This window comes from Myotis davidii, unplaced genomic scaffold (genome assembly GCF_000327345.1).
Source record: "Myotis davidii unplaced genomic scaffold, ASM32734v1 scaffold61, whole genome shotgun sequence".
Taxonomy (NCBI): Eukaryota; Metazoa; Chordata; class Mammalia; order Chiroptera; family Vespertilionidae; genus Myotis; species Myotis davidii.
The window spans coordinates 1,859,750-1,874,385 of NW_006291729.1; the positions used below are offsets into that span (position 1 = coordinate 1,859,750).

General features: G+C 55.5%; 1 protein-coding gene across 1 annotated transcript in view; it reads left to right on the forward strand.

Annotated features, from left to right (window-relative positions):
• The first annotated feature begins 6,511 nt into the window (after positions 1-6,511).
• The window catches only part of GREB1 (growth regulation by estrogen in breast cancer 1), an 81,565-nt gene continuing 73,440 nt past the window's right edge, over positions 6,512-14,636 (forward strand). The window contains exons 1-3 of the mRNA XM_015564943.1: positions 6,512-6,682; positions 11,693-11,812; positions 14,514-14,634. Coding sequence (XP_015420429.1) covers positions 6,526-6,682; positions 11,693-11,812; positions 14,514-14,634 — 398 coding nt within the window. The 5' untranslated portion in view covers positions 6,512-6,525. The remainder of the gene's footprint in view (positions 6,683-11,692; positions 11,813-14,513; positions 14,635-14,636) is intronic.

Sequence of the window (14,636 nt, forward strand, 5' to 3'; positions counted from 1 at the left end):
AGGCCTGGTGCAGGCCAGAAGTGGTCAGGGCAGACCCGCTGTGTGAACTTGGCCCTGAGACCCCGAAGGCCCAGCTGCGCCTTCTCTTCCAGCCTGGGGTGGCCCAGGGGTGGTCATTGGAAGGTCATTGGTGGGGTCATTGGCCATCCCTGCCAGATCCGCTGTCCATGAGAAACCGTCCTGGGCTCCGTGGGGAATGGAGACCTGAGTGGGCTTGGTGGTGCATCCAGCTCTTCACCCCCTGCCAGGAGGTGGGAGACACAGACACGGTCTGGAGCCTTAGGGTGGACAGCGCAGAGCCCAGTGAGGTGCCAGCATGGTGCTGGGGCTTGGGGCGAAGAGGGGGCCATGAATTTTCCTTAAGGTCAGGCAGGAGAGGGACAGACACCCGTGGGCCATGGCGGAGCAGGTGTCGTGGGGCAAGAGCACAGGGCACGTCTTGTACCCCGATGTTTGTAGGAAGGGCTCCCCCCACAAGACCTGTTTGGACCGGAAACCATGGGTGAGTTCAGGGGGTCCCGGGGCAGGGTGGCATCAGCTAAGACGCTCTCTAGCGCACTCCTTAAGGCAGCTGGGCATTTAGTTATGTCCCCTGGAGTGCAATGGGTGGAATTCAGTCACGACCTCTGGCTCGCCTGTAGAAGCTGGAATGGTGAGCAGGTAGTTCCACGTTTAGAGAGGAGGCTAGGGTTGATGAATGTCTCTGTGGGCCAGCTGCCCCATGTGTGCTCCAACCTTTACCCCTTACCGCAGCTCCGGAAGGCGGTTCTGATTAGTCTGGTTTTACAGATGAGGAAATGGAAGCACAGAGAGGTTAGGTAACCTGCCTAAGGCCACACAGCTCGAGAGAAGGGTAGCCCTGAATTAAACCTCTGTGTTGGCCTTATTGACAGTCCGTGCTGTGTAGCACCTGGCAGGGGTGCTGTGGAGGAAATGGGGTGCTGGTGACTGTCCGGGAAGTGACTGAGATCCCCGTGGGCACTGGGGCAGGGGGAGGTGACTGCTTTATTTTTATGAGCAAAATACGGTGGGGTCCACAGAGGGGGCGTTATCTCAGGAAGTGAGTTGCAGCCCATTTCGGAAACTCAGTAGCTGCTGGTGACAGAGCCCGGCTTTGGTTTAGAGGTGCCTCACCGCCTGGCCCATAAAGGACAGGAAAAGAGTCGCGGGCTCAGAGCCGGGCTGGACACATCACCCTGTGAGTGTCTGCGAGCCTTTCAAGATAAGTGGGATTTCGGCCTCTCGGGCAGCCCTTTTGATATTCTCGTCTTAAAAAAAAGACAGAAAAAGGGCGGGGGGGTCACTTGAAGGAGGCGGGCGGGAGCGAGGCTGTCTCAGTGAAAGGGCTGGAGTCGGAGGCTCCGCTTTAATCTCGGGAAGGGGGCAGGCCGCGGGGCCGGTGGGGGCGACACTGTCCAGGCCCCGGCCCAGCCCAGCCCCTGCTTGTCTCTGTGCCGGCTCCCGCCCCTCCCCGCCCCATGTTGTCTGGAAATGTCCTTTTAAATGCCTCTTCGTTTATTTACCGAGGCTTCATTTTCTCATCCCCGCAGCCCCCCTTTTTGGTAAAGCTCCGTTCAGAAAAGGGCCGAAGGCAGCCCTTTCTCTAAGCAGATGTTTTAGCTTGGCCAGGCGAGGATATCACGCAGACAACCACCACCTTAACGCACGCTCCCTTCTGGCTTCACGGAGAGCAACGGTCCCCCTGCCTCAGGGCCATCGCTGGACGTTCTAAAGCTGCATCCCAATGTGCGACCTCAGGCAGGCCCCCTGGCCCCTCGGTTCCCCAGCGTGTGAAATGAGAACCATGGCCGTTGTGTGTTAGCCTTATTAGCGCTGTGATGAAAACGAAATAAATGACGAACAACCGCCATCCCAGAGAGGCGGCAGCACGCAGTGGCCTAGCGGATGGGGCTGTTATCTTGGTGGCACATGCTCCGCTCTGGCTGATACAGGACGTAGCAGATGGGAGACAAAGACAAGTGCTTTTCAACCCCAGGCCCGGGCTCTTCACCGCAATCACCCCGGGGAGTGGGCGCGTAGTGAGGACCAAGCAATTACCGGGTTTCTTAGTTTTTCGTTTAAGCTCAGGTCTTCTCTATCTATATTTATTTAATTTTTATTTATTTTTTTAAAAATACCTTAATTTCAGAGAGGAAGGGAGAGGGAGAGAGAGAGTAACATCCATGATGAGATGCCCCCAACTGGGGATGGAGCCCCCAACAGTGCCTCGTCCAGGAGAAGGGAATGGTGCTAGTGATTTATACCCCTTCACGGAGGGCGTCTGGGCGTTCATATCTGCTTGTGTAAGCTTCCTAACACCACTTTTCACGGGAGAGAGTCTTCGGGGATGGGCTTTCGGTTGCAGACCAGGCACTAGCTGTGTGTCATTAGATGGGCCCACAGCCTCTCTGAGCTTCAGTTTCTTCATCCATAAAATAGGGATGACAGCAGGGATAGAAATCGTGCAGACAGGACTGCTGCCAGGGTTACACGAGGGAAGGTGTGGGGATGCTCCCCAGGGGCCTGCCTTTGCTCTCAGTCTGAGCTTCTCCACGACCTGCAGTCGCCATGCTCCTGAGATTCTATCTGTCCATCGTCCCTTTTATCCTGCATCTCATTGATTTTATTTTTTTCAAATATATTTTATTGGTTTTTTTGCAGAGAGGGATAGAGAGTTAGAAACATCGATGAGAGAGAAACACCAATCAGCTGCTTCCTGCACACCCCCTACCAAGCGTGGAGATCCCAACCCCTGCAAGCCCTCACTGGAAATCAAATTGGTGATCTTTCCATGCAGGAGACCACACTCAACCAAATGAACCACTGTAGCCGGGATTTTATTATACTTTTAACTTTAAAATATCACATAATTAAGAGATAAAGCAGACTATGAGGGAATATACACATTGTGAAGATAGGAGGTGGCAGAAGTAACATTAGAAGCCAAAACTCTTTCATTGGAGACACAGGAGTTTGATTAACAGCCCTGCCTTGTATTAACTCTAAAGCAGGCAGTTGGCTTTGAGTCTTTGAACCTTGATTAACTCTGTATAAACTAGATGGACAAACCATCTCAGGTTATGGAGAGAATTAAATGAAATAATAATGCAGGTAAAACATTGAATACAGGGCCTGGCACATGTAGTAAACGTTCAGTAACTGTTAGCTCCATAGCTTCAATGGCATGAGGCGTCACAACCACAGTCTTTTTATTTATTTTTTATTTTTTAAATATATTTTATTAATTTTTTACAGAGAGAAAGAGAGATGGATAGAGAGTTAGAAACATCGATGAGAGAGAAACATCGATCAGCTGCCTCCTGCACACCTCCTACTGAGGATGTGCCCACAACTAAGGTCCATGCCCTTGACCAGGATCAAACCTGGGACCTTTCAGTCCGCAGGCTGATGCGCTATCTACTGAGCCAAACTGGTTAGGGCTGCATTTCATTGATTTTAAACTGAAACCTTTAGTTTTTAATAAATGTAAATATGCACTTCTAAAAAGACATTCTATTCTATTTCATTCTATTCTATTCTATTCTAGTCTATTCTATTCTATTTCATTCTATTCTGTGCTATTCTATGATTTAAGATGAAAAGCAACAGCCCCTCTGCTGGCTGTGAGGTGCTGGGCAGCTGGCCTCTCTCGGGAGCACCTCCTTTTTGTTGGGGCTCATTCCTGGAGCGATCCCCCCACAGCGCGGTCCCCCAGGCTGTGCGCGGGGCTGACTGGGGGCCGAGCTCGGGAATTACTGCGCCGGCAGTGTCTCCTGGTTTCCGTTGGCTTCAGTTGGAAGAGGAAAGGCCTGGGGTCCAATAGAGGCAGAGAATCCAGGAGGGAGGCCAGGCCTTCCCCCTCCAGGAGGGACGCAGTGCTCCGGGAAGGCATCAGCCGCCCCGGCCTGAAACTGCCCCCCCCCCCGCCCCCTGCCGAACCAGCAGGACAGGATGGGGAATCCTTCCCCATGTCTTGAGTCTAAGTGATGTGCACGGGAGCGCCTGGCTCGCGCGAGCTCGCAGCCTGCGCTGCGGCGTCTGGGTCGCTGTCAACGAACCGGAAGCTTCTCTCTTGTGGTCGCATCGGAGCTGGCCTCCTGGGCTGCTGTTCAAGTCAGATGCCACTTTGAAAGTCAGCAGTCAAGTAGACAGGAAATAGACAAGGACTGTCTATTTCCCATAGGAGATTTGAATAATTTCACTCCTTTCATCCCCTGAAGAGGGTTTATACATCTCTTTTCTACTTTTCTATATATTTATTTATTTGTTGAAATATATTTTTTAGTGATTTCACAGAGAAAGGGAGAGGGAGAGAGAGAGAAACATCAGTGATGAGAGAGGGTCATGGGCTGGCTGCCACCTCCATGCCTTCTGCTGGGGATGGAGCCCCAACCCTGGCTTGTGCCCTGGATGGAATCGAACAGGGGCCTCTTGGCGCACGGGACGATGCTTCACTACTGAGCCACGCCCCCCGGGCTCTTCTCTCAGATTGGCAGTATGTTTGTAAAAATCCATCGCGTGTCCTCCTGAAAGAAACCCTTGACAAATTTAAAGAATTCCTAAGGCTACGCTTGTGGTTTTAACCCAATACAAATTAGAGAGAATAATACAAGGCTGACCCCTCCCCCCCAAGTCTTGACCATTCAGAAATTAAGTACATGCTCTGGATCATGATCAGATCAAAGAGGGAATCGGGACGGAGATCATCAAGTGTCTGAGAAGAAAGCAAAAGGAGACGACACCGCACTAAACCTCCGCGCCGTAGCAAAACGCGTTACCCAGGGAGATGGATAGCTGTAAACGTCTTCATTATTAAAGAAGGAAGATGGAAAACAAAGACGGCGATAAAGTCATTATTTTAAGAAGTTTGCAAAATGTACAGGCAATTCAACCAAAAGGAACTGGAGAGAGGGTAAGGGGAACCAACAGCTAGATTTCACGACATGGGATTTCCCCCCCTGGGAAACGTTAGGGAGGAAATAGGTTTCAGTGGCGGTTCTTGGCAAGGACCCACTGTTGGAGACTTAACCGTGTGCATGCTCCCCGAGAAATGTGGGAGCAGATACCTGCCCCTTCACGCAATGGCATCTGAGGCAGCCATTCCAGCTGTTTGAAAGCAGTTTGTAAGAGGATTGGGTGAGATGCTTGTGTCAAGTTAAAAAAGCATCAAGCCTTGTGGTGCAGAAGGATCATGGCCGCGGGAGCCACCCATTGCCCACCTCCCTCCCGCCCCCAAGTTCTGAAGGGAATTCAGTCTGGGGAGAACACACCACGATAGGAATGGCTTACTGACGCCTGCTACAAGGCAGGGGGCCTCGAACACATCGCGCTGACCGAGAGAAGGTCCCAGAAGACGGCGCACTGTGTGATCCCATTAATGTGAACTTTCCGGAGCAGGCAAATCTACAGAGACAGACGGTAAACTAGTAATCGCCTAGGGCTGGAGGGCTGGGGTCGGGAGTTTGGGAGTGACAGGTAAAGGGTACGAGGTTTCCTTTCGGAGCGATGAAATGTTCTAAAATTGATGATGCGGCCCTGGCTGGTTCAGCTCAGCGGATAGAGCATCGGGTCTGCGGACCAAAGGGTCCCAGTTCAATTCCGATGAAGGGCACAGACCTTGGCTGCAGGCTCCTCCACGGCCTGGGCCCTGGTCTGGGCTCATGCAGCAGGAGGCAACCAATCGATGTGTGTCTCTCACATCGAGGTTTCTCTCTGCCTTTCCTTCTCTCTTCCACTCTCCCTAAAAATCAATGGAAAAATACCCCGGGGTGAGGAACGAATGAATGAATAAATAAACAAACAGATAAATAAATAGAATTGATGATGCGATGGTTGCACTGAGAACACACTACCTATGACTTGTGCCCATGCAGAGGGTGAATGGCATGATATGTGAATTATATATGAACTAAGCTGCTACCCAAAATAAAAAAAAAAAACAACAACCCACAAATCACAGTGCTTATCTCGGGAAATGAAAATATCTGTGACTTTCCTTGCTTTCCACCCTCCTTTGTGATTTCCAGATTTCCAGATAGAATCCTGCGTCACTTGTGTAATAAACCATAAGCCAAACACCCAAAACCATTTTAAAGGAGGAACGTGAATAATCGGCACGCTGTCACATGGAGTGGCAAGGGGCTTTTCCTCTGCGAGGCCAGGAACATACAGCCTCAGTGGTCTGGGGTCTCTCAGGGGCAGCATCACAGCTCAGGGAAAAGCTGGGGTGTGGGAACCCCGGGGGGACGGGGAGCCCATTTCCAGGCAAATTCTCTAAGAGGTGTCAGAGGCTGCCTGCCCCCGAGCTAAATTAGCCAGAGCTGTGACTTATATAACTTCCTGTAATTGCCCCGGGGCTGGCTGTGGCTGAGGCCCCAGACCCACCTGCTCCTCCTCTTTGCCGAGCAGGGGGTGGGGTGGGGGGTGGGGGTTGCCTGTGCTTTGGGGCTTGGTGGGCCCGGTCAGTGTTTCTAACCGAATCTGCCATGCCGTTTTGAACAGAAGCCGCCAGCGTCTCCCGGGAAGATGGGGAACTCGTACGCGGGGCAGCTGAAGAGCACGCGGTTTGAGGAGGTGCTGCACAACTCCATCGAGGCCTCGCTGCGCTCCAGCAGCCTGGTGCCGCGGCCCGTCTTCTCGCAGCTCTACCTGGAGGCCGAGCAGCAGCTCTCGGCCCTGGAAGGTACGGCCGTGTCTGTCCCGGGGCTGTGGGCTGTGGGCTGTGCGGCCCACGCTGGCCGGCGAACCCCACGCCCTCTCCCCTCCGCTCTGTGGGGGGATGTGGACGCTGGCAGAAAGGAATTGTTGGGAGAGGAACGTGGAGCAGGCCTTCTCACTCGGCTCACGCTGAAGGAGGTTGCAGCCTAAGGTTGCAGTGAATGGAATTGGGGCTGAGAGGAGAGGGGAAGAGGGTGCGTTCGAGTTGGTGTGACTTATGAAAAGGTTTGGAGCAGGAAGTTTAATGGCTTTGGACCCTCAGCTACTTTCCCCGGCTTTGTCCTTGGGATTCGTGGCCACACCTCTGCAAAGCAGTGCAGGCCGTTTCTCTGGCGATAGCAGGTGGGAGTGGGTCCCCTGGAAATGTGAAAACCCAGAACAAACCGTCATGGACCTCACGTGTGCCCGGAATAACTGCATTACCTCCAGGCCCGTGGGCAGCGCGAGGGCCACTGAGTTCCCCAGAGAGGAAAGGGGTGGCACTTTCCGGTCTTGAGTTTGCATTTTTACAGCCGGGTGTGGTCCTGGCAAAAGGGAGCCCACGGCAGTCCATGGCACTAGACGGTTCCTGTGACGAATGAACGCTCTTTGTCGTTCATGGCCTTCACCCGAGCTACCTGCAGACGGCACTGAGCGACTGAGGTGACACGGGCTGTGGTTTCAAACCACCGCCAGTAACTAATTAGATCAGAAAGCCTGCCGTGTGCCAGGTCCCGTGTGGGGCTGGTCATGTGTGCATGTGTGTCAGTGCATGTGGACCTGTGTGCGAATGTGTGTGTGGGGGGCGGGGGCAGGCAGGGGGAGGGCTGCATACAGGGAACAGTGGGGCACGGATCTGCTGTGTGATCCCTGGGGCCCCCTTAGCCCGGCGGGAGGGGTTCCCGTGTCCCTCTTCATCGCGTCCTCGCCAGATTCACCTTGTGGGGAGCAGTAAGCGCCTGAGCGGACTGGACCTGGGCCTGAGAGACACTAGGCTGTGGTCAGAAGCAGGGCGTGGGAGAAGCATGCGTTCCCTCGTATTCGCATGGGAAGTACGGCCAGGGTCTGGCCGGGGACGCCTTCCTGAGACACGTGGGAGACGAGACATCACGGGAGAATGTCTTACCGACCGTTTGGCTGGCGGAGAGTCTTGGGACACACACAGGAAAGGGTGGCCCTTAGCCCCCGCATCCGCGGAAGGCTTTGCTAATGATGAATTAACGAGAGCAATAATGACCAATAATGTAGTTCCTTGGAAGGGCACCTTCACCACCACCCCTGAGGGAGCGGAAAGCGGAACCCCAGGGTTTGGGAAGATGGCAGGATGGTTTGCTGGATGTTTTGGAGGATGCTCACGTGGGGAGAGAGAGGAGGGTCCCCTCAGCTTCCTTTATGTCTAAGGTCTCTGCCCACCCTCGCAGCTTCTAACGGGAGGCTGCCTCCCGGATGTCCTAACTGCTCGGGTGCCCCCTCTGCCCACCGGGCGCTGGGCAGGTGACACTGTCCAGGGACGGTTTCGAACCCCCGCCTCCCCCCGCCCCCAGTGCCCCGTGTTGAGTGCTGGAGGCTCCCACCAGCTGTTGGCCCCTGGTTCTGCCCTCCTGTTGGCATGAAGACCAGAGGGGCCTCCTGCTTTTCCCATCTGCCCGGCAGACGGGGAGAGATGGCTTCGGGGATTCTGTTTTCCTAGTCGGGGAGGGAGAGGTGGGCAGGGGTCCTCTTTCCGGTTTGCTGACTGTTGCAGCCTCTCCAGCCCCGGCTGCTGCCTCGTAAACCGGCTGCAGGCCGCGTCTTGTTTTGTCTGCCTGTCTCCGGGTCAGGGCCCTTATCTTGTCGCGGCTTTTCCCAGGCGACAGCATTATGACCCCTCGCACAGGCAGCGTCTCCTGTGTTTGTGCTGGTGATTCTGGGGTGGGGGGGATGGGGGATGCATACTTTGTTCTCTGATGAGGGGGTCTCACCGTCTTCTTCTAGGGGAAACCCCTTGATGTGTTATTTATTTTTATTTTATTTTTTTATACTGGGCATTGAGCCCACAGCCTGGGCAAGTGCCTCTGACCGGAATCGAACCCGGGACCCTTCAGTCCATCCTCTGAGCCAAACCAGCTAGGGCATTATTTATTTTTTAAAAAGAAAGACCAACTGAACTAAAGACACACCACCCAGCATGTTGAGGAAAGTGTTTGTTAAAGAAAATGCAGGTGCATTTCAATAGCCCCCTGCCCCGAATGCCATGCAGGTTTTCTTGTGGGAAGAGAACAGTATTGGGGCGCTCACTGGAACAGCAGCGGCCCCAGGAGCCCAGGGTGGCCTGGGGACCCCGGCTCCTGTCGCAGTTCCCAGTTCCCGTGCGAAGGTCCCCTCCCGTTGGCTGTGTCTGGCGCCTTTCGAGCGCCCCCCCACCCCCCAGACCTGGGTAAACAGTCTGGGTTCTCCCTCCTGCTTAGGAGGTCTCCCAGGCTGGTCCCTGGCTAACTCATCCCATCAAAGGCCCCGGTTGCCTTGCGTGGACCTTTGACCCTTAATCCCGCTTCCTTGGAGACTGGGTTTGGAGCGCTTTCTTCCACCTTCTGCGGCTTAGGACCCGCCCCCTCCATGCTGTCCGGGGGCCTGAACTCCTGTGCTTTCTGGCTGAGCAGAATACTGTGCAGACTCCTGGGCGTGCCCTCGCGCTCCCAAGACTCTCTCCCCCTTTTCACTCCGATCCTTGGCTCCCTGCCAGCACCCCTCCCCACCCTCCACCCCCCTCAGCCTCTGGGTCACCGGCTCAGCTTGGCCTGGATTTTGCACAAGAGCTTGCGTTCTATGCCACCCGCGCCGTAGGTGGCGAAGGACAGTGTGCGTGCCCACGGTGGGCTGTGCCGCGTGGCTGGCGCCTGGGGTCTGGGTGTGGCTCTATACCTTCTGCTCAGATATCCCCCCACTTGCTTCCTCCTCCCACCTCCCCCGCCTGCATTTAATGGCAGGAAGGAAACATCCTGCCCCCTGCGTTCCCCCTGGGCTTTCCACACTCTTCCCACCACCTGTGTCCTCTCAGGGGCACTAGGGGTCTTTTTAAAAAATATATATATATTTTATTGACTTTTTACAGAGAGGAAGGGAGAGAGATAGAAACATCTATGAGAGAGAAACATCAATCAGCTGCCTCCTGCACACCCCCTACTGGGGATGTGCCCGCAACCAAGGTACATGCCCTTGACCGGAATCGAACCTGGGACCCTTCAGTCCTCAGGCTGACGCTCTATCCTCCGAGCCAAACCGGCCAGGGCGGCACCAGAGGTCTTGCTTCACTCCTGCGGTGACCGTCCCAAGGCCATGATCGGAGCTGGCTTGCCTCTTGTCCCTCAGGCACCTTTAAAAGAGTGGCCACGGGGAGGCTTGTTGCCGGTACCTGTGCGATTAAATCACACCTCGAGTATTCCGAGGGCCTTGTTTCCCCACGTGGCCGCTCCTTTACGGCTGCAGGCACAGAGAGGTTAAGTAACTTTCCTGCGGCCACACAGACGGTGGCAAACCCAAGACCTATAGCTTGAGTTTCCCGATTCCCAGTCCCATCTCTTCGCACTGCACACGATTTCATCACCGACCTAAAGCCACTTGACCCCCTGGCTGGCTGGAGGGTGTGAGGGCCAAGTCCGAGAAAAGCAGGAGAAATGGCCACCGAGGAGCCGGCAGGAAGAGAGGACATGAAGACGTGAAGGAGAAACCCTCGCCTCCTGGCGTAGGGCACTTCTGGGCCCTCGGAGGGACCCCGCTTCAGGGAAAATCTGTGTGCTTTTTATTAGATGATGTTTAAAGACAAGTCGGGAGAGATTTATTTTACCCAAAAGGTCTGTTAAAAGAAGTGAGAAGGACTGTATTTCAACGGTCCTTCACTGATTTGAACGCGCCCCTTTCTTTAGTGACGCTTTGGTAAATGAGGCGTGGTTGCTGTGCACGCTCAGAGCAGATGGGAGGTGTCGCCTGAGGAAGGGGCCCCCCATCCCCGCCCTCCAGGAGCTGAGCGTCTGTGGGGAGCGACAAGAGGCTGCGTGACAGCTCGTGCGCAGGGAGCCGTGAGCCGTGGCATCCGTGGCGAATTCCTGGCTCTCCGGGCGGTTCCTGACCTGGCATTCCTCCCAACGTACCAGCTCCCGAACACAGAGCTCCTGAGCTCCGGCCGGGGTCCTGAGCTGAATGGCTGCGCGTGGTGTGGCCAGTGGGCGTGTTTGTATTTCTGGTGCTGGTGCCTGCGCCCTCCCCGGGTACATACGAACACCTGTCACCACGCCCTGCTGCTGTGCGGCCACCCTGGCCTGCGTCCGCCTGAGCTGCAGCTGCCAACAGCCTCCGCGTGGGCGTCCGGCACCTGCTCCCCAGCGCTTCACTGAGCAGCTGGGGGCCAGGGCGGGCCTCTGAGCCTCAGTGGCCTGGTCTGTAAAATGGTCTGTTTGTGTGCTTTTTAAAAAAGTATATTTTTATTGATTTCAGAGAAGAAGGGAGGTTGGGGGGAGAGAGAGAGAGAATATCATTGATCGGCTGCCTTGCACACCCTCTACTGGGGATCAAGCCCGCAACCTGGGCATGTGCCCTGACCGGGATTCAAACCATAACCTCCAGGTTCATAGGTTGATGCTCAACCAGAGCCACGCCGGCTGGGCTAAAAGGGTCTGTTTTAACACCACCGTGCCTCCCACGCGGATATTCTTGGGGTGCCTGCTATGCACAGGTTTCACGCTCTGTCCTTTTCATACGGATTGAACCCCGGTGTGTGTGCAGACGTGTGCAATCCTCATGGGTGGGAAGAGACTGACCCCGAATTGGAGGTCACGAGACCAGGCCCCAGCCTGAGTCTGTGCCCTTGGGACAGTCCTGGGCCTGAGCGAGCCTCCACTTTCCCTCTGAAGACGGCGGCCGTGCCCCAACCACGGTGCGGGTGCGAGGACTGGTCAGTTACTCAGGAGCGGACACCTGCTGGTACTCACCTCTGCCTGTCCCCTCCTCTCTCCCCTTCCAGGTGGTAGCCGAGTTGACAATGAGGAAGAAGAAGAAGAGGGGGACGGGGGCCTGGAGCCGAGCTGTCCCCCAACCGCCTACCAGATGCACCCCCCTCCCGAAGGATGCTGCACCACGGACGGTGAGCTGCCAGCCCTGCCCGGCGGTGCCCGCTGCCCCGCGTCCGCGGCTGTCCCTGTGCCCACGGCCCCCAGCGGACATTATTAGATGCCCGCCCTCCTGTGCCTGCAGCATTGGCTACCCCAGGCCCTGTGAGCTCGGCCAACCTCACAGCCTCTCAGGCGCTGTCTGAACGTTACGAGTGGACTCAGATCCCAAAGTTCGTTTTTCTACGTTAGTTATTTAAAAATGAACATGTATTTCCCCCACTCTGGTGCGGTTGTACCACCGAGTGCTCAGCTCAAAACTGATTGGTAGGAATAAACTTTCACATCTACCGGTATTTTACTGTTGAAAAAGCAGACATGCGGTATTGGAGGGGCCCTGTAAACTCAGCGATGTGAATCCCTGCTGCTGTGAGGCACAGAGGCTCGGGGATGCCGGGTGGGGGACCGCTAGGCGCTTAGGCTGGGGTGGTTCCCCTTCATCCTCCGGCTCCGCCGCTGGCCAGACCACCTGTGAGCTCATCCGTCCTGTCCCCAGATAGTCAAGAGGTGGCACTAGTTAGTGATTAGTCAGTTAATTAGTTAGAATCACTGCACCCTGCTCTGGAAATATGGAAATGAAGGTACGAGAGCTCCCTCGTTGATGGAGAGTCCTAGGAAGCAGCCATTTCACACATGACGTGGAAGGTGCTGGTAGGGTGGGCTGGGCGAGCAGGGGTGGGGTGCGTGGGAGCAGAGGAGAGGTTCCTGACGCAAGCAGGGAGGGCTTTCTGGAGGAGGTAGCCCTCCATCTGGGTTTTGGAGAATTCGCAGGAGTTAGCCGGGGGCAGCCTGGACCTTCCAGACAGAGGAACAGCATGTGCAAAGGCCTAGCAGGGTGAGCGGATAGCCCACTTGGGGATCTGCTAGCAGTGCATTTGCATAGGAGCCTGAGGGACAGGCAGGGCTAGAGGAGTGATTCCCGCGCAGTCTGCCTGTGGGCCTGTGGGTGCAGGATGGCCCACAGGGGAGGGAATCGGCCCTCGCAGGGGCAGCTCCTCTGGGCGAAGGGAGGCCAATCCCTTGGCTCTTCAAGAAGTACCACGTCTGGCGCCCAGGCGCTCACCGGCCACCGATTAAGGAAGAAAACGGTGGACTCTCCATTGGTGGCCATGAGAGTGATTTTCAGAGAATTTCCAAGAAAGTGCAGTGAACACACCGACTGCCCAAGCTGGCCCCAGGCTCTCCAGGAGGCAGGGCCCTCCACACAGCAGGAGGTGCCAGGGCCTGGGGGTGAAGACCCGCTGGGCGCTCGACCTCAGCCTAAGGGCTTCCCCGTGAGGATGAAGGGAACCACCCAGCCTGAGGGCTGACCCGGCCCCATTGCCCACCTCTCAGCAGCCTTGAGCCAACCGTGTAAGCTCCCTGAGCCTCGGTGTCCATCTCGTCACCCTGGGGCAGCAGCACTGCCCCCCGGGGGCCCACGGCAGCTTTGGCACTTCCCAGCCGGGTGCCGCACACAGTAGGCCCGCAGATGTCCAGGGGCAGAGGGAGCCCTCGGCGACCGTGCGTTGTGAACGGTGAGGCAGGTGTGCCCGGGGAGTCTCCCCAGAACGCTGCGGTTTCACGGCGACGGCCTTGGCGTCGTCGGGGTGCACATCGTCTCCCTCGGAAACCAGCGATAGAAGAAGCATCTGGGATCGGTGAACAGGTTAAGCGAGGACAACCCTGGAAGGGCCCGTCCAGAAACCTCAGCTGGTCCCTTCTCCTTCCTTTTTCCCCGACACTTTTGGACACTTACTAGCACTTATTAAATAGGAGCAATGCAGGGGTGGGCGTAGTAGGTTTCCAGTTGTGAGTATGCAGAACAGTTGATTTTTGTGTTATTTATTAATTCTTGCCTTACCACTGTAAACCTACTTCTGCCTGCCCCTGTATTTAGAAGCTCTTAAGTACAAGACGTTCCAAGGGTATAGACTAAGTAAGAGTCTCTATGCTGAGTGTCCCCTGGGTCCTGGGCCCCCAGATCTGTTCCCCGAGGCTGCCAGTGTCCCCAGGACCTCACCCCTTATTCCTGCCTCTCGCCAGTCCTCATACACGTAAAATGGAGGGCGTGAAAATACCAGGTCACTCGCCATTTCTTGTGGATTTATCTTAGATACATTTAAAAAATAATATCCCATCAGGGTGCATCTGACATCGGTTTATTTTTTGTTGTTAATCTTCACCTGAGGACATTTTTTTCCCCCATTAATTTTCAGAGAGAGTGGAAGGGATGGGGAGAGAGAGAGAGAGCGAGAGAGAAACATTGATGTGAGAGAGACAGATTTTTTTGGTTGCCTCGTGCACGCCTCCCTGACCGGGGCCGGGGATGGAGCCTGCAGCCCAGGTACATGCCCTTGACTGGACTCGAACCTGAGGCCTTTCAGCCTGCAGGCCGACACTCTATCCATGGAGCCACACCTGCTCTTGTATACATTTCAATTGACCATCATTTGTCTATAGTTTTTCCTGTTGAGCTCCACGTGTGCAGTAATTATATGGTGACACCGACAGTCATCACAGCATGGGGCTGAGTGTCACCTTAACCACGGGGGCAATTGCATCTCTCAGGGTTGATCTCAAAGCCAACCACCCCCAGAGGTAGAGGTTGGTCCCGACAAGACCCAGGATGCCCTCCTCCCTCTGTCCGGCGGTCCTGGCCCCGGAGCCCTCGGCACACCTGTCCCTTCCCCCTAGGGTTCTGCCAGGCGGGGAAGGACCTGCGTCTCGTCTCCATCTGCAGCGAGCCCATCGACGTCCCCGCCGGCTTCCTCCTCGTGGGGGCCAAGGCCCCCAGCCTGCCCGGCCACCTCCTGGTGT